The sequence below is a fragment of the Aptenodytes patagonicus genome, chromosome 9 (genome assembly GCF_965638725.1).
Source record: "Aptenodytes patagonicus chromosome 9, bAptPat1.pri.cur, whole genome shotgun sequence".
NCBI classification, from domain to species: Eukaryota; Metazoa; Chordata; class Aves; order Sphenisciformes; family Spheniscidae; genus Aptenodytes; species Aptenodytes patagonicus.
Window position 1 is genome coordinate 16595376 of NC_134957.1, and position 25677 is coordinate 16621052.

A 25677-nucleotide genomic window follows, 5' to 3' on the forward strand; every position below is an offset into this window, starting at 1 on the left:
TACTAGTGCCTAATGCAACCGGAGGGTCACTTCTGACCGGGGAGCTCGGCCCAGCTGCACAAGCAACACAAGCAGCCGCACCTCCTCAGCCTTGCGGGCGCCTTCGGACGGCTTCAGCAGCGCAGGCCTCCCTAGGGCGCTCGGCTGCCTCTGGGCCGGTTTCCACCTAAATCCCCTTCCTCTACAGCCGCCTCCTCTCAGCTTACCGTCGACGTCCACCCGCGCCTGGGGTTTGTCTGCCACCCACATGTCTCCGTAAGGGTCCTCGTTGTTCCACAGCGGGAGGTAGTGCTTCTTCTCCCCGCGGAGGGGCGGCGGGCGGTGGCGGGGAGGGTCGGCGGGGGGCCCGGCGCCCCCCTCCCGCTCCAGCTCCTCCAGGCAAAGGAAGCCGTAGTTGAGGCGCTTCTCGTCGTACAGGTAAGAGCAGCGCGTGAGGCGCAGGCGCGCGCCGGCACGCAGGTGCGCGCGCTGCACCAGGCCGTTGAGGCGCGGCGCCAGGTAGCACCGCTCCTGGCACGCGCCGTCCGCCAGGGTCACGTCGTACCAGTACTGCGGGGCGGCGGCGGCGGGCGGCGGCGGCGCCCCGGCCAGGTACCGCTCCACCGCCACCACCGTGAGGGGGGGCGGCTCCGCGGGGGCCACGCTCAGCTGGGAGGAGCCCCGCACTTCCTCAAAGACCCTCTGGAGCCAGGAGGCCCCGCCGCTCGCCGGCCCCGCCGCCGCCCCCCGCCTCTCCTCGGCGGGGCGGGCGCTACCGCCGCGATCCGGGGTAGGGTCCTGCATGACAGCTTCCTCGCGGCCCCTCCCCCCGCGCCGCGCCGCCGAGGGCGAAAGCCGGGGCCCGGGCCGCTGCTGGGGAGGGGGAGGGCGGCGGGAGACGGCGGCCTCAGCCTCCTGCTGTCACGGCCTGAGCCTGGGCGCCGCCATGGCGCGCGCGGGGGCGGGGCTGGTGCGCGCGCGCGCCGCGCTCCATTCAAAGCTCCCAACGGTCGTGGCGGGGGAGGGGTGGAGCCGGCGGACCGGGGGGGCAGGGGGGGAGAAGACGGTGACAGGAAGGCGGCGGCGGACGGGGGCAGCGGGCCGAGCTGCGGCGGGAGCGTAAAGGAGGAAGCGGAGGCCTGGGGAAGCGGTGGGAGGAGCAGCCGCAGGGCTGCCGGCGATCAGTAGCCGGGCAACGGCGGAGGAAAGGGGTTTCCGAGGCGTTGGGTGGCAGCCCCCCGCTTCTGGGTACCCCGGGGCTCGTTCCTCCAGTAGGCTGGCACTGCTCGGTCGTTAGAAACCGAGCGTGGGGGCTACGGCCCGGAAGGGCCGTTTGTACGTCTGCTCCGGTGCCGACTTGCCGCCCGCCCTCGTCTTCTCCATGCGGTGCGCTGCCGGAGGGCTCGCGGGGTGCCCCCCACCCCCGGTCGCCGTCGGTAGGGCACGGCAGGGCAGGGCGGCCGGGCCTGCCAGCCTCCTGAACAGCAAACAGGCTCTTTATTCCCAGCGTCCCGTTAGGGGCTTTTTGCTGCACCGGTTCCTGGTTCCGTTTTAATTTAACTGGGTGCATAACGCTCGTGATTGCTCCTATCTCAACGTGAATGCGTTCCTAGTTGCAACGGAAGTGTCTCGTGCTAGCTCCTAAAATGGTATTTACCTTTTTCATAGTTGCAGTGTGTTGGTAATCATAATCATCCTGCCATTGAAAAAGTCTCCTGGGTCTTCCTCCTTTGTTGTTTCCAACAGCAATGGTTGAATTGCCATCTATTAGGAGAAATTCTTACTAGCGGTCCCTAAGTCTGTGACCTTACTTTTTTATTATTCTCATCCCACTGCTACTATCAAGATCATCCTATTCTTCTTTACGATACCACGATCACTTATGGTATTAATGAAACTTCCGGGGATTAAGAACTTTGTCTTTAATACTTTATTAGCACTCGCTAATATATGTATTTTTTTCTGTCAGAGGAAACATTAGGCTGTAAAGCAGCAGGACAGAGTGAGGAGAGAGGGATAAAGATAAAGGGGTGGGAAGAGGAAGAAGAGAAGCAGTTTCCAGTATTTATAGCGTCACTGGTCCAGATAGCCTTTTGGAAATCCGGAAGACCAAAGCAGGTCTGCAGCTTAGGCAGAGCTGCTTCACGCACTGGGCCAGAAGCAGTTCTCCGAGCTCACAGCTTGAGAATGATTGTAATTCTTAGTCTACTGCCTTTGCAACTGTGGAGCGTTTGCCTTAGGGAAATTGGAAAACCTGTTGCTTGAACCATTTAAAACAGACTGAAAAACTAGACAAGGGTGTATAAAAAACCAAGCCTTTTCTGGCCTTTAGACTGCCCTAGGAACGGTATGAGTTCATGGATTTTATGAAACAGTGCACTCCATAGTGAGAGAGAAAATTTGAAACAAATCAGGCATTCTTTATGTTGAAGCCAAGGTATTGAGTAAAACTTCAGTGTGGTGTCTTTTTTTTTCCCCAGTAAACACATGATCTGTGGTGTGGACTGATAAAATGGCATTTACGATTTTAAAAAAAACAAACACAGCCTAGACACCTTTTTACTGAGGTTGCACAGGATGTGATTCACATTACATACACAAGCCTTACCCAGAGAGCTGTGGTGTAGACTTTTTTTCCAGCTATTAAATGAATCCGTAGGTATAATGAGGAAATCTGTGGACTGTTCCCAGCTTCTCTCCACTTTTGTCTGTGCTTGTGATATGACTTGCAGAAGAAAGGTATTTTATTTATAGCAGAGGTAATTGTTACATGTACGTCTGTTGTCAGGATTTTTTATTATTGTAAGTCACTGTGGTTTCAGTCATGAAAACTATGAAGCTGTAGCTTTTGTGGTGTGATAATGGACTGATAAGGACTGATAGTAGAGTTAATACTTTATGATTTTGAATAAATTTGCATGCATTGCAGTTTCAGATACAAGATAGTTCCCTCTCTTAGGAGCTTGCTCCTGTTACCTTCTTTCTCACCAGCAGAGGTCTAGCTAACATACCAATTTCAAAACTAGAACAGGGTTAATCTCTTTTGCTGACGGCATGTCAACAGCATGTTTTAATGACTGGTTATGTCTGTGAGCTCCTCTAGATGTGATTTCCCTGCCATACCTGACCAGTGGGACGGATGTGATTGTATTAGAAACTGGAAGTTCAGAAACACTTGCAGAATCAGTAATGAATGGTGATGAGCCATCAGCAGACGTCTGTATCAGAATCACGAAAAATAAGAGCTCAGTGTGTTATGTTGAGCCTGTTCCATCGGGGCATGTAAGAAGCTCATTGAAGACAATATGATTTTTCATGTACCTACAACTAAGCATGCTGAACCGTACCAGTGTCAGCCTCTGGTGAATCAATACGTAGTCCCAAATTCTCAGACGTAATTAGCAGCCAAGTATCTCGTTTTTTATGTACACCACACCTTAAGAAAAACAGCAGTTAGCCTTTATAGCAATGCCAGTGAGGAATGGGCTATGCTGAATAGGAGGACATTATTACATTCTGTTAAACAATACATTTAATACATGTTGGAGAAATGAAAGGCACAAAAGACTAAAAGGTGATGCTGTAGATTTAAAACAAAATATTAGCTACTGTGCAAGATTATAAAGCTTACTGTAAAACAGGTGTTCGCCACAAAGTGTTTTGAGGACAAAAATGGAAAAGCCTTGCTAATACATTTCACCATTATCTCCTAGGTGCTTTTTTAAAATCAACCTAGAAAATAACAGGAAGCAATCAAGTAATGCTAAAATAACATTTTAGGTGATTACCCAGCAGACATCTCTTGCCCTTTAATCAGCTCTATGCACTTTGAAGAGCAGTTTAAGAAAGTGGTGGGCTGTCAGCAGGAAGATCTCTTACACTTTTATTATGTGGAACCTTGATTTATTGTGCAGGTTTTAGAATCTATAGAAGTCTTTTATATAGATTGCAGGTTTGCTCAGGTTTCATTTAACTTAAATACAGCTGTCTAAACATGCAACTGAACTTGTAAGCTAGCTTTTATGATGGTCTTTGGAGAAACAATTTCATTCCAAAGCAATTTGGTACCATGAAACAAACTACTTTTAAATGTAAAACAAAGCTAAAATTAAAAAGCCATTTCATTTGAGCTCCAATAGCAATAGATAATACAAAGCTATTTACAGTTTGTTTGATACATTATGTAACTCTCATTGTGTGCGTAGCTGTATCTTGCTGCCTAGCTCTGCTGTTTGGCAAATAGTTGTAAATTAAAGAAGATATTTTAGTTTTTCCTATTATGAGACCAAATGCTTTCACTTTGGACTGGCATTGTTCTGTTTGCAAAGCGTGTTTTGTGGTGGTGAGATATAAACTGTTTTACCTATACCTTTAGGTGCAATGTGGATAATACAATTTCATCAGGGCAATTATACTGTCAAGTCACAGTAAGTTTGAAGGGTTCTTAAGGTGGGGCAGTTTCTGCCAGGGAGAGAGGAATTCTGTATGTTCTTTATTAGTACCTGGTAATTCACGCCTCCCCTTCCTCGCCTTTTTTGGCTACCTTGCAGACTCAGAAGAAATGGTTGCTTTCTTATGTGGGATAAAATCTAATGGCCATCTCACTATTGCCTTTTGGGGTCGATATGCTGATTTTGTGCAGCACCTTATAGAATGCACAACACAAAAAAGATGCAGACTTAGAAGTATATAGGGCTGGAATGAGGGGTGTGTGTGTGGAGGAGGAGGGGACTAAGTAAATCATGTATGAGCTTGATCCCGGCTGCTACCTTAAGAAAGGGCAAGTTGAGGCCTGGTCTTATCTGTTGATGTCAGAAAGTTGTTCTGGAGTCCAGTATGCACTTCTTCTGTGATTTGCTTGTATGCTGGAAGCTGTACCAGATGAATTAGTATATGGATGGATGCTCCTGTGTCTCCAAGTGGGTTCAGTTTCTAGCAATTTGCAACCTTCTGTTTTCTTTATAGTATTTTAATTGAACAACTCAGGATGGGGAGCAGGAGAGGATCACAAGCAAGGATGATCAGAGAAAGACTAACTTTATTTTGTTGTAAATAAGTTGAATTTTACTGAGTAGTCACACAAATGGTGCCATAGTTGGGCCCAGTTTGCTTTTTGTTTAGTCAATATTTGCCACAGAATAATCCTATTTTTAAGGGTAGGATGAGATGACTATTGATTGCTGGCATACCACTGATGAAATGGGTGTGCTGCCTACCTGCATGTCAGTCAGTGCCAATGAGCGAGGGGTGGGGGAGGAGATTTTAGTTACTAGCCCATGCAACGCCTCCTCGGACATTTCTTATAGCACCTGCCATAGGGATCAAGCTTAGTATATGTATCGGATAAAAATACAAATAATGTTTTAATACTAGTCTAGACAGGGTAGATCAGCCCCCAAACCAAGTAATTGCAGGTTAGATTTGGAATTGCCTTTATTTGCTCTCATCTCTGGGCATTTTGTCCAGTTTTACTTTGCCTGTAGACTTCTGTTGCGTGTCACTTGTTCAGATTTCAACAGCTGCCGTTTTCCTTTCTCACGCCACCTTTAGTGCTGTTTTTTGGCTGGGCTGTGTGGTCTGAGCCCAGAACTGCAACTGCAGGAAAACTTCTTTTTAGGACCCGGCCATTCAGACTGGAGCAGCATGCCTGCTAGGAGTCTGAGAGAGAGGCTTTTGTAAGAGGTTATATTGAGCACATGTGAACATTCATTTTTACATTTTTAACTTGGCTGAAAATGGAGAAGTCTTAATGGGGATGGCAAATGAGCTTCTTTTTTTCACAGGAATGCTAAAAGGTACAAAGACCAGTTTACTGACCATTTCTCAAGTTCTGGTTCCTGAAACTTTTTTTTTTTAATAGAAAAGCCTGCCAGTTCACTTATCTGTCTGGTTTTTTGTGATGGGAGAAGTTTGTTTCTGTCTTTTTGTAAAAACAAACATGAACAAGACAAATACTGTCCCTAGCATTTTTCCTGGAAACTGTAGAACCATCTTGGCTGAAGTTAAGGCGGGGGGGGGGTGGGGAATGAACTGGTAATAGTTGATACAGAGGATGGAAACTGTAGCCCACTCCGAAAACTATTAGAAGCAAGGGGAAAAACAGGGTCTTAAGATGATCACCACTTCTTGCTGTACATGTTACTAACCTTTGGCAAGGCAACACACATCTACAGTCAGAAAACAATAAAGGATCACCTCAAAAGAGTAAACCCTTGGATCCTCACCTGCAGTTCTTTTCACATATATGGGGCTGGGTACAAGACTTTTCGTGCTGGTTCTAGAAAACAATACTTTTTGTTTCTTGATAAGTTTTTTCCACAACATTAATGACATCTCCCAATCCGCTAATAATGCATATATGAATCACTGTACTTTTTTTTTTATAGCAGAGTCATCAGTGCAGAACTGAATCACAGGTGAAGCAGGAAACCAGAATTCCTGCTCTTCTCTACTTACTACAATTATTCCTGATTTTAAAGGAGGTAAGCAAATAAAAAGGAGAGAAATTCTCCTTTCCAACAGACAGAATTGTACCAGAACTCAAGCCTGATATATTTCCTCTTGTGCTGGAAAGTGAAACTCATTTGAAGTAACTGGTGTGGAGTAATCCAGGTGTACTGTATTGCTGAAGCCTAGAAATACCTTTTGGTGGAAAGAACAATAATGACTGGCAAAACTAAGCTATGTAGCCAACCAAGCAACCGTGATTTCTTTAAACTTATAATACAGATCCCACTCCATACATCAAATGCTGGAAACAACATGCTCTGCTAGCTTAAAAGAGGTGTAACATTGATGAAAGATACTCTTTATTTTAAAAAATTAAGAGAAATCTTGCCTCATGGCCTCACCCTTTCCCACTCCCAACACTGGCATAAATGGCTGTCCTGGTTTCAGCAGGGATAGAGTTAATTTCCTTCCTAGTAGCTGGTACAGTGCTGTGTTTTGGATTTAGGGTGAGAACAATGTTGATAACTCACCGATGTTTTAGTTGTTGCTAGGTAGTGTTTACACTAGTCAAGGACTTTTCAGCTTCCCATGCTCTACTGACTGAACAGGCTGGAGGTGCACAAGAAGCTGGGAGGGGACACAGCCAGGACAGCTGACCGAAACTGGCCAAAGGGATATTCCATACCATGTGACGTCATGCTCAGTATATAAAGCTGGGGGAAGAAGAAGGAAGGGGGGGACGTTTGGAGTGATGGCGTTTGTCTTCCCAAGTAACCGTTATGCGTGATGGAGCCCTGCTTTCCTGGAGATGGCTGAACACCTGCCTGCCGATGGGAAGTAGTGAATGAATTCCTTGTTTTGCTTTGCTTGCGTGTGTGGCTTTTGCTTTACCTATTAAACTGCCTTTATCTCAACCCACGAGTTTTCTCACTTTTACCCTTCCGATTCTCTCCCCCATCCCCAGCGGCTGCGTGGTGCTTAGTTGCCGGCTGAGGTTAAACCACGACAATGGCAAATTTCCTAATTCTTACTCTTAAGTGGTACAGCTACAGTGTGCTATCACACCTCACGTTATGTAGAGCAATAAATTTTATATGCGGCAACAAAGACTGCATGAGCATACCTGAGAAAAAGTGAATTGGGCTAACTTGGCATTCAGGCTGATACACATGCATAAAAGCCAGTTCTTGTAGCGTCAATGACTGCAAGCTGTCATTTCGCTCTAGTTGCACTGCCTTCATCCTACTGGGTATTTGTGTAAAGAGAAAGGCGGAAGCACAGAAGTTCACTTGTGAAGCTCATTAGCAGCATGCACAGCACAGCGCCAGCTGTCACCCTTACTAGCACTCTGTCTAGGCTGAACTCTCACACTGTCACCTCAACATCTTTATCCGCTGCAAGGAAATATATGCATTTTGTCTCTATAGGCAGATGTAGATGTTTCCCTAGGGATACTGACTGGATTTGGAAAACAATAACAAAGCTTTCTATGACTTTTTACGATAGCTTATGCCAATATAACAGAATTTTACAAGCACAATACTAGTTTTGATTTTCAGAGTATTTTTTATTACTGTTTCAGTTGTACAATTTCAACATTAGGGAACAATACATAATGTACAGTACATAGCTTGCGTTGTTCCCAGGTTTTAAAGTCGTGTCAAGGTTCAGGCCGCAGAATAGAGTTCACCATTCCTAAAATGAAAGCAGGCACATACAATACTATCTTGCTCCAGTATTAGCGCAGTCTTGTTTGGCAAATACAACATTAGGAGCACCACCTGCCATTAGGATGCTGTATGTACCAAAGGATTACTGACATGGATCCTTAACGTTCTGCCCTTCTGCCCCTATAGCATTTGTTCACATCAGAGACATCACTAGAAAAACACATTGTTAAGCAGTTCACTCCTTGGTTTTAAAAGTTAGTGAAAGGGTACAGCTAGAGAAACACCTCACAAAATGAAATTACAAATCTGATACACATTTTGCATAGTTAAATTTATGTCAGGATAAACTTGGGTCTCTGGAATTTTTTTTTCTTCCAGCCTTTGAACTTCTGCTTTGAGCTGAACAGTTATTCAGAACACTCTCATTCAGTGTTCAGACCACCCGGTCACTCCAGATACCTTTCCATTTCTTTGGTTACTTTCTTTTCCTTAACATCTCTTAACCTTTTTTTTGATTCCTCGTACAGCAATACACTGTTCCAGACATCCACTCCCTCCCCTTTAGCTATTTATTTTCTTAAGCTTTTCCCTCCTCTTCAGTCACTTCCACTCTTCTGTTACTCTTCTCGACATCTCTGGGCTCTTTCTCATATTCAACCATTCTGATTTTCTCTTGATAAACAGAAAATGCCACAGTCGTCTTTTGCATCCAGTTGCTACTGCTATTTGCAATACCACTTCTAAATCCTTTAAAAGCTTTCACCTCTAAGGGCCTCATTCTTTCCACATTTACACATGGATGTAACCCCAATAATTCCAATGGTTTTACATGCAAAGTGACAGATGAAAATCCAACCCACTGCCTTGAATCATAGCTGGAAAGAAAAGAGAGCTAATAGAAGGAAACAGAATGAAAAATTAAATTCTCAGTGTAATAGTGCACATTCCCTCTCTTGAACTTGCTTTTTTTTTTTCCCCTCTTGGTATGGAGCTAAACATCTTTACAGTGTGTCAACTTACTGTCACACTTTTCTGTTACAATAATGTTAAACAAGTTTGATCACATTTGCTTCTTCAATCTGTTGATATGGGTTGTTCTAAATTCCCACTGTTCTCTACTAAATTCTTTTTAACTAGTGCCTCGCATCAGGAAAAATCTGCCTCCTACCTGTTGACACCAAAATGGGAGAGGGAAAAAATTCACATGCATCCCATGTAATGCAGAGGCTGCTGAGATAAGCACACTTCAAAAAATACTATGGGGCAGCCTAGATCACTGATTGCTTATAGCACAAGCATTTTTGCAAGCAAGTTTTGCACACCTGCTGGGTACAAAAATGAAAGCTGTTCTTTCTTCACAGTCTCTTAGACTTCTTTGTTTTAAGTCAAAAGCAAGTAAGTTGTATTTCTGATGGTCTGCAAATTATTTTTTGCCTGTAATTATAACTTTCATCTCTGTTTCTGTTACAGCTTTGGGTTGGTTTGGTTTTGTTTGTGGGGTTTTTTTGGTGAAAGTTGAACAAAACAAGCCCAGTGTTCAGTAGCGTAGGGAGCCAAGCCATGTTTTGCTCATTTGCCCCAGTTCTAGCATTGGCAACAGGTAGGAACATTACTACAAAGAGACAGAGACCTCCTGTTTTCACACAGCTCTGCCCGAGCACAGTATACCATTCAGATTTTAAGTCTGCACACAAGCTGATTACTTGCATACATTAAGAACCACTTTGAGTATTTAACTGCACGTATTTTTTAGTATGGCCTTAGGCTTATTTTTCTGTAGGTTAAAACATTTGAAAGGAAAATACTTCATAAAAAACACTATACATTTTGAGATAAGCTAGTGCTCATGAAAAGTGCTAGGTCAGTAACTTTGGAAAGTGCAGTCCTCCACATAGCCAAAAAACGTAAGACAGCAACAGTGTAGGCATCTCTGATCTGCCTACAGCAGTTGAGCTGCCAACAGGGGGAAGGGGGGAAAGGGTGATTAGCCCCTAGTTTGATTCTCTGCTGACATATACATGGATGCCAGCTCCGGAACTGATGGTTGCAATCTGAGCACCTGTCAGTCACAGCATGACTGCCAACACTAATTTAACCGACGTACTGTACAAAACAGCTACCAGTTTCAACAACTTTATTTCTCCCCTTCTTAGTCAACTTTGAATCATCAGCCTTGAGGTAGACAACCAGATATTCCAACACACTTTCCCTGCACCTTTCAGTATCACATATTTCAAGTAAAAAATACCTATTTTCAAACACTGCAGCTAGCGATTTCACTTTTGCCTACAGCGTCATCCATACTGTATCATGTCTGGAATGAGCTCTTTTGTATTACATTTGATGCTTTATGTTTTCAAAGCACATCCAAAAATCAGCTAAATGAGGATTGCATTAAACCCTACAATTTAATCATAGTATATGATTATATATAGTATATATATTATATCTGTATAGTTTTATGGCCAAGTTACAAGCCCCTGAGAACAGAGTTTATGCAGAAACACTGGCACCAATAACACTAGTGAATGCAGCTTTATTTAGATGTAATTAGCATAGAAAGCACCTGAAATTATTTATCTTTTCTATTTATAATAGATTAACTCTTTGGATATTTTCATAACTATATTAAGAATACATTTGTTAATCTTAACATCCATTGTGGAAAGATTATATTTACACACAAATACATGAAGACTTGATGCTGAAAGAGCAAGAAGGGAAGAAAAGGAAGTGCCTGATCCTGTGCCCTTATATACATGGGTAGTGCCTTTAAATCAATTCATGAGAGTGTGGGTCCCATGTTTGAATAAAAGTTACAGGTTCAAGTCCATAATGCTTTATGCATATATGATTTTGACAAACTATTTAAACTATTTTTACAAATACATTCTACAGTAACTGTGTCTATGGGCTCAGGCATCCAGCCCTGAGAGAAACATGAAGTCAGTCCCCTGCATTTTATAAAATCTACCAGATAGGGCACATGTAGAAGCAGCTGCTTTCACAACTCTGCAGTGAAATGCACCTGTCTACCTAGCACAAGATACGATCCCTCAAGCGTCCCAATCTGCGTTAGGCCCCATCATGAACAGTTGCTCTTTCACTGATTATAAGACCTGGACAAGTGAGTCTTGGTGAAACCAGTAACAGCTTGCTTAAAATGTAAAACAAGCCAAAACCCAATTCAAAATAAAGTAGATTCCAATTTGTTACCCAACTTGTTTGTGTTTTTATATCTACCTACAGATGTTGCTGTCCAAAAAGGAAAGATACTTCAGTTACTTAAGATAACAACATTACATCATCTGTGAAAATGAAACTGTACACTTTTCAGAGTACAGGAGCTTCTTATATTGGCTACATTCTTCATTAAAGTTGTTCTCTCCTAACACTGTGAATACAATCTTGGTTTGCAACATATTTTAGAAGACAAACTAAACATGTTTGCAATACTTTGACAGGAAAATGGAATTCTTTCCAAACTGAAAGAATATGAATTTTGATAAGTTAATGACAAATTTTTTGTAGGTAAAAAGTGCAAATTTGTGTATATTACCTCCAAGCATTTTACACTGCTACCTACAGGGAATTTCAAAGCATCCTTCATTTTGATGTGGTTTACCAGTTGAATAGTACGTTTTGACCAAGAGTCATAAAGTATATTTGACTGCTGCCTCCTGACTGTACAGATGCAAAGAACACCTTGAAAGGGAAAAAAAAAAAAGATACGCTACTGTCAGTTTACATTTATGAGAATATTTTTACCCATACAGGAAATCTGAGAGAATGCCACAGTCCCAAATACAAGGATATATAAATCACAATTCAATTTTAATCCCATGAGAAACTTTTTAAAATGAAACTGTGCTTGTGGTACAAGTAGGATATATTTTTTGGTATATTTCTTTTCCTATTTGGAAAGACACAAGAGAACATTTTAAAGTAATTAATTAATCTAAACAGTTTTGGGGCCCCAGTTTTATAAATATGTCAGTGGGACTAAGCAGGTTCCACAGAACATTTATCAAGAACTGCTATATGCAAGAAATCATACTTGATTATCTATAGTCTAGTGCCTGCTATATCTCAAATATTAGAGCGTTGGGTTTTTTTTCCCATGATGGCTGCTCTGAATTGCCTGCAATTTCAGTAGCCCAGGAGAGGCAGTCCTGTAGTTGGGCATTATCAGGGCTGGCTCACTAGCCCTCCCCACTACACCTGTTGTGCTGGAGTCTGGCCAGTTAGCAATGTCTGTATTTGTTATCACCTCTGATAAGACTGGGTGGAATAGGAGTTGTAACAGAGCTGGCTAAAGTAGGTTGGTGTGAAAGTGCGGAATATCCATAGTGCTTTGTGGGGTCAGTGACTACATTTGCTTTGAATGGAGAAGTTATACTAAGTTAAGAAATAACCGATGTAAAAACAAAGTTACAGAAATTAAATGGTCTTAGTGTCATAGTCAACTATTACTCATTTTTGCTAAATCACCACACTGTAGTCATCTCTGTACCTTGTCATTTCTTTCACATAGAAATTTTAGCTTCTGTGCTTTCTTGTGCATAAATACTCCTTCCAGATTTCCTGTTTCCACAGAGCGTAGTTCAATCGCCTTCTCTCCCCAGCCCATGACCTGATTAGATTGAAGGTAAGCTAAAAGAAAAAAAAAAAAAAGAAAAAAAAAAAGATTTGATACTATTTAATAGCTGACAGACTGATTCTTGCCTCATTTATGTCAACATAGATCTGAAGCATTTCTCTTCAATAACAATATATTCTGAATTATTTGTATTTTAAGTTTACACAAAAAGCCTTGGCAACAGTAACTAAATTTCAGTTTCTCCTCTCAGACTTATTTTGGACTCTAGACATAAATCTTAAGTATGCTACTATTATATATTTTAGAATCACAAAAGGTTGGAGGAAACCTCTGAAGGGCATCTTGTTTAATGCCCGCCCCCAAAGCAGGGCCAAATTAGACACAGTTACTTGGGACCTTGTCCAGACATGTTTTGATGGATATTTCACAACCTCTCTGAGCCCCTGCTGCAATGCATCACTACTTTCAAGGTTAAAAATTTCTCTTGGTGCAACTTGTGCCCATTTAGCCTCTCATCCTTTCACTGTACGTGTCCAAGAAAAGTCTTGACTGTCTTCTCTATAGCCTCCCATTAGGAAGTTGGGTTTGTATTTACTACGGAGTTCAGCTTAGTCTGAAACACAAATACTTTTGAATCTGAGACTATGGCATGATTAATTTGATGTCCTTAGCTATTGTCTTCCTATCACTGGTTATGTGCATTACCTCCAAAACCAAAAGAAGATACTCCAGCACTGTGGAAGCTTACTATGTTACTCCCTTTAAATCTGGCAATTACATGAGAAATCAGAATAGTGATGAAGGAGTTAACACCACAGATTTCAAATTGGGCACAGTTTCAATGAAAGCCCTCTGATTAGTGCATATATGGGCTTCCAAGGTAAAAACACATTAGTTATGCTCTATTGATAGTCAATGCGCAGAAATTGTTGTTCTTGCTCAACTATGAACTGTTAACTTCATTAGTCCGAGAATTCTGGTGCTCTGAAATGATGTAGAGGGAATGTGTACATTTGACTGTTTTTTACCTTCAGTGGACAATGCTTGTCTGCCCTACATTATTAGTGCGAGCAATGTCTGTTCCTTAAAACCTTCCATGTTGATTTAGATTTTTGTCTAAAAATGAAACTTTCAGTACACACTGATATAGGAAGCAACAGCCTGCGATCCTACTTTAGAAGGACAGCAGAAAATAAAGGCAATGTGCCTGAGTGACCATATATCCTTCTAGCAGTTGTTGATTTAATATTAACTTGGAATCCTTGCTTATAATTCTTGTCAGAACAAGTGTATGAAAATTATACCTCCTTGGAAACGTGTGGTTTGGCTACAATATTGTGATTTTAGTTCCCTCAAAGTCTACAAATTTCCCCTAAATCTGTTTAGTGTACTTTCCTCTCACTTATTCTTTGTGCACACTGAAGGCTTCCCTGCCACTAGAGCTGAGAGCAAGAAAATTCTTTCCCAGTATCCCCGTCATGTGGAAAGAGGAAGAAACCATCCTGTTTGAAAAGCAAAACAGCAGTGAGCAACTGAGGATAACTGGGAGAAGAGAAGGGGGGGAGGGGTATTTCTAAAAATCAAACACCTGAAATCAATACATTTTAAAATCTTTTCTTTATGCTTCAGTTCCTAGGCTGTACAACAGGGCGCTACTCCTGTAGGCTGCGAGGAAGACTTATCATTAGCATTTCTGAATCACTGCAGCAGTAGCATGACGAGCACCAGGGCAGCACCCATGCAATGTACAGTTAGTATCTGAAAAGGTAGGCCCAGACCACATATGAAGTGGAGAAGACAAAAATGATACAAGACTCAGACATTTGCTATTTTTTGTAACAACTGACACCACATTAACCTTTTCAAACTTCGCTTTTGAACACAACAGAGACAGTGGCAAACTATGGTTCTGGGGGGTGGGACAGCAAGGCAGGTGCATATATATAGAGAGCATGAAAGCATTCTATGGCTACCCTGTTTAGTATAGGTCATATAGGTCCAGCAACAAAGACCTAATCCACTCATAAGTCTCCTTGTCTTTTCCGCTACATGAAATCTGCACTCAAGTTGTCAGTATGCCATGTCTGTATCAGCTGTATCCATGCCTTCAGCAGATTTCAATTTGAAAGCATCCTTGCAGCTCTCAGTAACAGCTTAATTAGGCTCTGTTGCAACCTCTAGGTCATCCAGGATAGAAAGCCTTGGATGACTGGACCACTACTGCTATGTTCAGAAGAGATCTGATCTCCAAGCAGTATTACAATAGGAACATAATAAAACAGATATACCAAGTTCAGCCATTGATGCTTTGCTGGCCGGCCAAGATACTGAGAACTTGTCAACTGACAATGGCAAACGTCAGTTGAAGTACAAGTAGCACAAAAACTCATTCTTGTAGCAGAATCAAAAAGTTCTTTCTCAAATTGCATCTGTGGAATAACATGCCAACAAAAAGGCCCCATTATACCATTTGTGGGGTTGGCCAGTTATAAGGATTTATAGAACCATAGAATCGTTTAGGTTGGAAAAGACCTTTCAGATCATCAAGTCCAACCGCTAACCTAGCACTGCCAAGTCCACCACTAAACCATGTCTCTAAGCACCATGTCTACATGTCTTTTAAATACCTCCAGGGATGGGGACTCAACCACTTCCCTGGGCAGCCTGTTCCAATGCTTGACAACCCTCTCGGTGAAGAAATTTTTCCTCACATCCAATCTAAACCTCCCCTGACACAACTTGAGGCCATTTCCTCTCGTCCTATCGCTTGTTACTTGGGAGAAGAGACCGACACCCACCTCGCTACAACCTCCTTTCAGGTAGTTGTAGAGAGCGATGAGGTCTCCCCTCAGCCTCCTTTTCTCAAGACTAAACAACCCCAGTTCCCTCAGCTGCTCCAGACCCTTCACCAGCTTTCATTGCTCTTTGGACACACTCCAGCACCTCAACGTCCTTCTTGTAGTGAGGGGCCCAAAACTGAACACAGTATTTGAGGTGCGGCCTCACCAGTGCTGAGTACAGGGGCACGATCACTTCCCTCCTCCTGCCGGCCACACTCTTTCTGATACAGGCCAGGATGCCATTGGCCTTCTTGGCCGCCTGGGCACACTGCCGGCTCATATTCAGCCAGCTGCTGACCAACACCCCCAGGTCCTTTTCTGCCAGGCAGCTTTCCAGCCACTCTTCCCCAAGCCTGTAGCGCTGCATGGGGTTGTTGTGACCCAAGTGCAGGACCCGGCACTTGGCCTTGTTGAATCTCATACAGTTGGCCTCGGCCCATCGATCCAGCCTGTCCAGGTCCCTCTGCAGAGCCTTCCTACCCTCGAGCAGATCAACACTCCCGCCCAACTTGGTGTCATCTGTGCACTCTATCCCCTCGTCCAGATCATTGATAAAGATATTAAACAGAACTGGCCCCAATACCAAGCCCTGGGGAATACCGCTCATGACCGGCCGCCAACTGGATTTACTCTATCCACCACAACTCTTTGGGCCTGGCCATCCAGCCAGTTTTTGACCCAGCAAAGAGTACGCCTGTCCAAGCCATGAGCAGCCAGTTTCTCCAGGAGAATGCTGTGAGAAATGGTGTCAAAGGCTTTACTAAAGTCTAGGTAGACAACAGCCTTTCCCTCATCCACTAAGCGGGTCACCTTGTCATAGGAGGAGATCAGGTTAGTCAAGCAGGACCTGCCTTTCCTAAACCCATGCTGACTGGGCCTGATCCCCTGGTTGTCCTGTACGTGCCATGTGATGGCACTCAAGACGATCTGCTCCATAACCTTCCCCGGCACCGAGGTCAGACTGACAGGCCTGTAGTTCCCTGGATCCTCCTTCTGGCCCACTTCTTGTAGGCATCACACTTGCTAACCTCCAGTCAACTGGGACCTCCCTGGTTAGCCAGGACTGCTGACGAGGATTGAAAATGGCTTGGTACTTCCGCCAGCTCCCTCAGTACCCTTGGGTGGATCCCATAGACTTGTGTGTGTCTAAGTGGTGTAGCAGGTCGCTAACCATTTCCCCTTGGATTATGGGGGCTTCATTCTGCTCCCCGTCCCTGTCTTCCAGGTCCGGGGGCTGGGTGCCCCAAGAACAACTGGTCTTACTATTAAAGACTGAGGCAAAGAAGGCATTAAGTACCTCAGCCTTTTCCTCAACCTTTGTCACTGTGTTTCTCCCCGCATCCAGTAAAGGATGGAGATTCTCCTTAGCCCTCCTTTTGTTGCTAATGTATTTACAGAAACATTTTTTATTGTCTTTTACCGCAGTAGCCAGATTAAGTTCTAGTTGGGCTTTGGCCCTTCTAATTTTCTCCCTGCATAACCTCATGACATCTTTGTAGTCCTCCTGAGTTACCTGCCCCTTCTTCTAAAGGTCATAAACTCTCCTTTTTTTCCTGAGTTCCAGCCAAAGCTCTCTGTTCAGCTGGGCTGGTCTTCCCTGCCAGCTTGTCTTTCGGCACATGGGGATGGCCTGCTCCTGTGCCTTTATTTCCTTCTTGAAGAATGTCCAGCCTTCCTGGACTCCTTTGCCCTTCAGGACTGCCTCCCAAGGGACTCTGTCAACCAGGCCCCTAAACAGGCCAAAGTCTGCCCTCCAGAAGTCCAAGGTAGCAGTTCTGCTGACCCCCCTCCTTACTTCTCCAAGAATCAAAAACTCTTATCATTTCGTGATTGCTATGCTCAAGACAGCCTCCAACCATCACATCACCTGCAAGTCCTTCTCTGTTCACAAACAACAGGTCCAGCGGGGCACCTTCCCTAGTTGGCTCACTCACCAACTATGTTAGGAAGTTGTCTTCCACACACTCCAGGAACCTCCTAGACTGTTTCCTCTCTGCTGTGTTTTATTTCCAGCAGACATCTGGTAAGTTGAAGTCCCCCATGAGAACAAGGGCTAGCAATTGTGAGACTCCTCCCAGCTGCTTATAGAGTATTTCATCTGCCTCGTCATCCTGGTTGGGTGGTCTATAACAGACTTCAACCATGATATCTGCCTTGTTGGCCTTCCCTTTGATTCTTGCCTATAAACACTCAACCCTATCGTCACCATCATCAAGCTCTAGACAATCAAAACACTCCCTAACGTACAGGGCCACCCCACTACCTCTCTTTCCTTATCTATCCCTTCTGAAGAGTTTATAGCCATCCATTGCAGCACTCCAGTTGTGTGAGTCATCCCACCATGTTTCCGTGATAGCAATTATATAATGGTTTTCCTGCTGCAGAATGGCTTCCAGCTCCTCCTGTTTGTTGCCCATGCTGCGTGCATTGGTGTAGATGCACTTCAGTTGGGCTATTGATCCTGCCACCTTTTTTTTGGGGAAGAAGCCCTAATTTCTACGTGACCATTCTCGGGCACTTCTGTGGTTTCTACCATATCCATAACCCTTGCGTCTTTGCTGCCACATGGATCTCCATCCCCTAACTCCACTGAGACAACAGACTGAGGGACCTCGCTAGCACACTGTCCCTCAAACATTGGTGTGCTGCCCCCAGGCTTATCTCTAGCAAGCCTGGTTTTCTCCCTTTTCCCCTTCAAATCTAGTTTAAAGCTCTTTGAATGAGCCCTGCTAACTCCTGTGCAAAGATCCTTTTCCCCCTTTGAGACAGGTGTACCCCATCTGTCACCAGCAGGCCTGGTGGTGTGTAAACTGACCCATGATCAAAAAACCCAAAATTCTGCCGGTGTCACCAGGCTCGGAGCCAAGTATTGATCTGCTGGCTCTTCCTGTTTCTTCTCTCATCATTCCCTGCAACTGGAGGGATAGAAGAGAACACTACTTGTGCTCCTGATCCCTTAATCAGTCGTCCCAAGGCCCTGAAGTCTCTTGATTGCCCTCAGACTTCTAGTTGCAACTTCATCGCTACTACCTGAAAAATCAATAATGGATAATAATCTAAGGGCTGTACCAGGGTAGGAAGTTTTCTCTTCACATCTGTTACCCGGGACCCAGGGAGGCAGCAGAATTCCCTAAGAAGTGGGTCCGGTCTGCATATTGGGCCTTCTGTTTCCTTCAGAAGGGAATCTCCCATGACAATGACCCAGCTTTTTTTCTTTATGGAAGCAGTTTTGACGCAGGACATAGGCTGACTTAACCTCGGTGACATCTCCAAGCTAGATGAACCATCATCCTCGTTATCGTTCAGTTCCACTTGCAGAGCCTCATACCTATTATGCAAGGGCACCTGGGGAGGTGGGGTAGTCACAGAGGAGACGTGCCTGCTGCGCCAGGCAGGAACTTGTCGCCATTGCCCCCATCCCTTAAGTCACTGTGTTCAGCCAGGCGGAGAGAGGGTAGGGAATCCTCCATTTCATGTGTCCTGTCTGCCTGCTGGGCCTGTCCCAGGGAAGGTAGGGTGCAATTCCAGTAGTCTCTCTCTTGCTCTCCCTGATACTCCTCAACCTCCTCACCTCCGCCCGGAGCTCTGTCACTAAGCGGAGGAGTTCCTCTGCCTGGGTGCACCTCCCACAGGTGTGCTCACTGCTGCTGCCCAGTACTGGTGTAAGAGCAGGGCACACCCCGCAGCCTGGCGCCTGGCTGGCAGCGTGTTCCCACCACAGCTCTGTCTGGGAAGCTGCGTCAGTTGTGGTGGGTGCAGAGCTTAGACAGGCCATGGCTTTCTGTCAGATGGATACCACTGCTCCCTGGTCGAGCTGGCAGAGCTTCAGCACCCTTTCTGCGCGCCCTTCCACGCACCACACCCTTGCTGACATGCCATGCCCTGGTTGTTAGCACTCCCCAGGAGCTTCTTTTATAGGCATGGGGGGGCTTGGCTGCCATTGCTCCTGACCCTGCCCAGGTCTCGTCAGCCGCTTTTGCATGAGCTGCAGGCTCCTGTTGGCTCTCTCGGCTCCCCCGGTTCAGGAAACCCCCCTGTGCACCGCGCTAGAGCGCTCTGCTGCTGATCATGCCAGCACAGGAGCTGCTTGCCACAGCCATGGAAATTAATTTGCAGGATAGCAGGCTGTGAATTCAAAGGCCAGTACTGAGTCTTGATAATCTTCCCATGTGGGAGCACTTACAAGTGTTTCATGTGAAATGAATTGAGAGCAGATTAGATACTCTGAATGAAGTTGTCTTACTCTGGAACAAAAGCTCCTATACCATGAGCAACTTAGGAATAGTTATTCTGAGTCCACTTCCCACCTCAACAGGCTTTAGATAAAAATATCCTATGCTTCCAGCTGGCAACATATAAGGGTGTTTATATTACACGCTATGCAAGATTGTACTGGTTTCTAGCAACCCTAGACTTAGACAGCCACTCTGGTCCTTTGGACAGTAGCTCAGCAGAAAAGGCATATACTGACTCAGACTGATGTGCCAATATTGCTTAACGTACTGGAACAAAGTTATTCAGAGTTACCTGAAGCTCCCCTGCTTCACCCACATTACCACATATCTTAAAAGACCTACAGTTGCGCATGACCTGTGGTTCTTTTTATACCATTTACACCAGCATTACTCCCTGGACATCAAAGAATACATGCCATAAAGTTAGTATAGCAAAGTGAGCTCAAAATCAGTTTCTTAACATTGTGAAAGCATTAGCAACGCGTGAAACTTAGGGTGAGACTTGGTATTTCCTGTTTACACCGTGTATGAACATTAAGTTGAGTAGAGCCCCCATTCAGGGAAGTGACTGCTTCAAGGGGAAATGCTTGAGGGAGATAGGAAAGGTGAAAGAAATTACTGAGCCATATTGGATCCATTAACTTCTATGAAGTGTCACTGACATGAGCTAATGATCTCGGTCTCACACCAGTAGCATACTCACAGTCTGAATGAGACAAGTGCACTTGGTACCACAGAACCCAGGTACTGCTACAATCTCACTTCCCTTCTTAACCCTTCTTTTCTTTTGTAAACTCTTTCCCTTCAAAAATCCCTTTTCTGATCTCACGTACTGAATTTGTACTCACTGCCCTAAGCAGTTATTCCCAGCTGACCTCTGCATGAAAGCAGAATGAGGCCAGCTTTTAGCAAAGTATCATAAAACTGGGCTTTTCTGATTAGCGTTACAGAAACAGGGCAGGAAAGGACCTTAATGCACCTTCTCTTCCATCCATATCTCTGCCACATCAGTATCATTTCTGACAGTTGTTTGTCTAACCTGACCTTAAAGACCTCTAGTGATGGAGACTCCAGAAATTCCCCAGGCAACCGATTCCAGATAAACCAAAGAAGTTCAAAATGAACAAACTGAACATGAATTAAAAGAGTCTGACCCACTTTTGCGTGCCCGAGTCATGATATCAAACTCCATTTCACAGGGTAAAAGAGAATGTACGCTGCTTTACTGAATTCCTTTTTGGAGACAGACAGTAAGAGCATAGGTGAAATGCAATGAAAAAAAGCTACTGAATTTTGCTTTTGTACACGTTTGAGAAAATTGCTTCAGGCAAGTATGCAGCCGGGCACGAACATTAAAAGGAGAATATCCAGTGATGACTTTGCTGACAGTAAAACATACCAGCTGTTAGAGACCACACAGATCTTAAGACTGAGTACACTTCTACAGAACCCTTCTTTGGCCCTTCAGTCAAACCCAGTATGCTCTGTGAAATCACAACTTCTATTGGTTCCCCGCTCTTTGGGGAAAGGATGTTTATTTATTTATTTTTAGACAAATGGAAGGGAGACATACATGTTGAGGATTGGGAATGGAAATAACCCACAGATACCAACAGTGTCCTGCAATGTAGCAAAGCTTGTTCCCACTGAAACCCAGTCTCGAGCTCTCCAATTAGCTACTTGCATGTACTTCTGTCTTTTGCCCATGCTTTAAAACTTACTGCCCCCAAAGTTAAGCAATTTTGGGTAGGAAAACTGAGGAAGGAGTCAGTAACTTCTCTTGGGCGATTCTGTTAAATAGTTTTACTGCTATTGTTTATGTTACTTGGATAGAAGTGGGTATTTTTCTTCCTCCAGTCACAGCTGTGACTTTTACTAAATGAGAGAGGCTAGAGAGTCATAACCAAGAAGGAAAAGAAACTAAGGCTGAATAAAGTCACCAATGGACAAATCAAGAAATTGGCCATGGAAGGCAGGTGGTTTTCTGCTGTATGTCTTGGTTAGATTGCACTGGACAAAGGGCTAACACATACAGTTCCCTAACCACCCCAAGCAAGCTAGGAATAAATTTATGACTAAATCATTTTTTTTCCTAAACATGTATGTTTCTATGCATCTCTGTTCCAAAGCTTCTCTGCTCCCAGGTGTTGCTTACTCATTTGTAGTTACGCCAGTAGAACTGATAACCCAACCCAGGAATGTATCTGGGGTGACGGTTTGCTTGTTTGAGTGCTTTTTGTGGTTTCCTGGGGAAAAAGCGCGCAGGAGATCTGACCAACAAGAGTCATTTAGGTACAAGCAGGCATTTTCTGTGCATGAGCTGGGCAGCAACTGTTTCAAGAACTGGTGAGTATGTCGATAAGAGCACTGAGGCAGTAATTCAACCACCGTTTGGTAATGCTGTCTGTTTCTCCACATAACATCCTTTTTGCTTCTAATACGTACACGGCAAAGGAAATAAGGACTTTTATTGGTTCCCCACTCTGGGAATATCCAGTTTTGTGCCAGCCCTCTAAGACTACATACTGTAAATAATTCATTACTCACACAAAAAGGCAAAAGTGCTCCCAAATCTTATTAACTTGATGTTTCTTAAACCCTTTTTTAATCCTGTTTTATAGAAAGAAAATATTACAGCTATATTTGTATTTAGCCCTACATATGTGAAATATCTTTCAGATTAAACATAGATAGAGTACTTCTACAATTTTAATTTCCCACAGGATTTGAGTTTCCTCTCTCCAATTTCTTATTAACAGATCGGTCGCAGAGGTCCCAACTTAAAGACTATGAGAGTAAGCTATATTTAGCTTCCCTGCCCTAAATCCATCAATTATAACACAAAACTAGTTTTTATTTTTTGTAGTCAAGATATTCTCACCAACTACAAAAGTTTTATTTCAAAATCATTGTTTAAAGAAATCAAGAAATGAGCAAAGGATGACTAGAGAGCACCCTGAGGTTAACACAAGACCCTTCTATCTCTGAAACGCAGAGCGAAAATTTTGAGATAAGCTCACACAGACTTTAGGATGTCTGAAATGGGTCTGGAAATTCCAGGAAAATGGGATCTCTTATGAAACTTTCAAGTTCCCCCTAAGTTTGGCCACGAAAATAACACAGTTATTCAGACTTCTCTCGTAATAGTTAATGTTTTTGTCTGGAGCCAAGAATTTCAAAGGATCAAGAGAATTAATAGGAGCTAGTGGGAAACAATTATTAAAATAATAGTTAACACAGCTATTTGTTTAAAGTTTGTGTGTTGAGTTATAGGTTGGATTAATTTGTTTTTAATGGAAATGTGATTCCAATCGGAAGTCAATTTAATCTTGTACCACATCACAAAGACCGACAATTTCTGTTCCAAAGAAATCTATTTCTGAGATACCAGAAGTGCTGCAGCAGCAGCAGAAACGCAAGGGTTCTCAAGCTAACGTATTGGAAAATTTTCAAATGACAACTGAGAGGGGCTGTTTGGAGACTGCCTCCCTCCAGCTATGGAATCTGCAGAAGTATAGACAACGAAAGAGGCGGATGGAGACAGACACCTTTCCTTCCAGAGAAAACCTACAGTCTTGCTTTCTGAGCACTGGGAGAAGTTCTGCAAAGAGCTAGCTGGTTACTCAGCTCTCCTAACCTTACCATCCAAAACATTTCATCTAACTCGCCCTCTGCTTTCTCAGCAGGATGCTTCATTATCCCTGTCCTAGCTACCTGTCCCTGGATAGGCACCACCCTCCCATCTGGTGGTGCCCATTTCTCTAGACTGACTACAGAGAAAATCTAAACTATTCACATAGACAAGACTCCTACCCTGAATATAGTAAAATTCACCAGATAGGATGCCACCCTCAGAAGCATCTTCTCCATCCTCTTCCTATTTAACTGCCCTAAAATACTGTAACAAAAATGCTTAGGCAATTTCATACTGACGGCTTTCCATGCAAATTATTATCATAGTGGTGTGCTGAAGATCAGGAGAAATAGCTGCACGAGCACGTGGAAAGGCGAATGTCCAAATGCCATTCCTTCTATTAGGATGTAATCAACCTTGAGAAATTGAGAATATCATGCCTAGCCAGATGTATACCAAAAGATGTTTTAAATCAGAGTAATTAACTGGCACAAAAGATCACATATTCAGCTGGTCCAAAGTGGTGAAGCTTTATTCACTTCAGTGCCAGCTGGATACGCACACGGAAATTTTTACTGGAGTTAAGGCAGTGCGATTTCCAGGCTACAAGAATGCTTTACAAACCTCTCTCTCATATCTGTGGGTTTGATGATTCAGTACTTTCAGCAACATTAGGAAGAAGGACTTAAGCTCTCTCTGGTCCCCTTCTGAGGCACTCCTGCAAACTCTATCTAGATTAAGTGAAAAAGCTTTGAGAGCAATCAGTGCCCAGTGACACAAACTGCAAATTTCCAAGTAGGAGTCATAGATCTATGCGACCCTTCTTGCAATATCCCCCTTTCTAAAGCAGGATGTAAGAAAGCCCTTTGTTCCTTATATATCATCCCTCTTTGAAACACACTAACTAACTAGTAACAGTGACTCTTTAGGACATAGCATATAGTAAGAATACAACTAGAAAAGCCTGTAATAGTTACAAGTAACATCCATGGTTTAAAAAGTATTGAACATGAGATTAGGGTTAATCTCTGGCAGGACACTTATATACATGCAGCTGATTTTAAAATTGTTTCTTCCCAAGGCAGGACAAAGGAGTTCTAACCGATGAAGTACATGTGGGAAAACAAAGGAGAGTTATCAAAATCATGTATCGTATATGCACGCCATAAGGTGGATAAGACATTACAGTTTGAAGAGTATGTTCATGTTAAGTACGCTTGCTACTCTTAGTAAGGCCTAAGGAAGCACGTCCCATAACGACGTGCTTCTTGAAAGCTTCTGTCTCCTTCAGATAGCATTTGTCAGTGCAGCTTCCAATTATGTTCAGTATTTCTCATTAGAACAATTCTTACCCTGGCTGAGTAATTGCTTTTTGATTATTGATTATTTCTTATGGTGTTTCTAACATTAATTCAGAGGGGATGTAAAATTTCTACATATCAAAGACCGTAAGATATCCCTATGAAAAATGGAGAATTGACTTGATACATTTTAATTACGCCCTGTAGCTCTGAATAAGGGCTGAAAATTGGAGATAGGGCTATTCAGTGAAGGGAAAGAAACACTATATAGTTAGCTTATAACCTTATACCTGTTTTTTGAAACTGAAGCAGTTTTGTTGCTGAATTTTATTGAAACAGTGCAAAAAATAACTTGTCTTGTAGCGATCTGTGTTCCAGAAGTGGGCTTCTTGCCCTCAGTACTGTTGAAAACCCTCTGCAAATGTCAAACCTGGCATTTACTCAAGGGTGTTATTCTACTGATTTTAATGGACTTTTCCTAAAACTACCCAGCTAGAAGTGAAAGGAGAAAGGTGAACATCCTCGATTTTTTCACTGTGGCATCCAGTTTCTGCCAAGCTAATAATATGCTTTTGTACAATCTAAGTGTCTTGGGCTTTTTTTGTTGGTATGTTTGTTTTAAGATGCAGAAGAAGAGGAGTGAGCCGGAAAAGAAATTAAAAGCAACAAATAACAAAAACAAAAATCTGCCTGCGTTGTTCTTGGTTTTCCCCACACTGTTAACCTGAAGCCCTCTGGGGAAGGTGAAACAAACAGCTGTCCTGGCTACAATACAATCAGAATCTGCCAACTGCCAGCATGGAGAGATTGAGAATCTATTAGAAATACCCTGGGCTGGCAGCACTGTGAATTTAAAGTGATAAAATTAAGGGGCCATTTGACAGCAGTTACAGACCTCTTCAGTAACTGACCTCTCTATAGTGAATTTTTACACAAAACACCACGGGCTATGAACAATCAAAGTAGGA

General features: G+C 43.6%; 2 protein-coding genes and 1 long non-coding RNA gene across 3 annotated transcripts in view; 1 reads left to right on the forward strand and 2 right to left on the reverse strand.

Moving 5' to 3' along the window:
- The window catches only part of RADX (RPA1 related single stranded DNA binding protein, X-linked), a 30322-nt gene extending 29539 nt beyond the window's left edge, over nt 1-783 (reverse strand). The window contains exon 1 of the mRNA XM_076347251.1: nt 207-783. Coding sequence (XP_076203366.1) covers nt 207-783 — 577 coding nt within the window. The remainder of the gene's footprint in view (nt 1-206) is intronic.
- Nucleotides 555-25378, forward strand: LOC143164547 (uncharacterized). The gene is made up of 4 exons (XR_012996091.1): nt 555-769; nt 6366-6461; nt 12696-12747; nt 25333-25378. It is a non-coding gene; the product is annotated as an uncharacterized LOC143164547 (long non-coding RNA).
- Nucleotides 7976-25677, reverse strand: part of NRK (Nik related kinase) — a 114172-nt gene continuing 96470 nt past the window's right edge. The window contains exons 30-31 of the mRNA XM_076347250.1: nt 12613-12752; nt 7976-11804 (exon numbers count right to left, since the gene is read on the reverse strand). Coding sequence (XP_076203365.1) covers nt 11721-11804; nt 12613-12752 — 224 coding nt within the window. The 3' untranslated portion in view covers nt 7976-11720. The remainder of the gene's footprint in view (nt 11805-12612; nt 12753-25677) is intronic.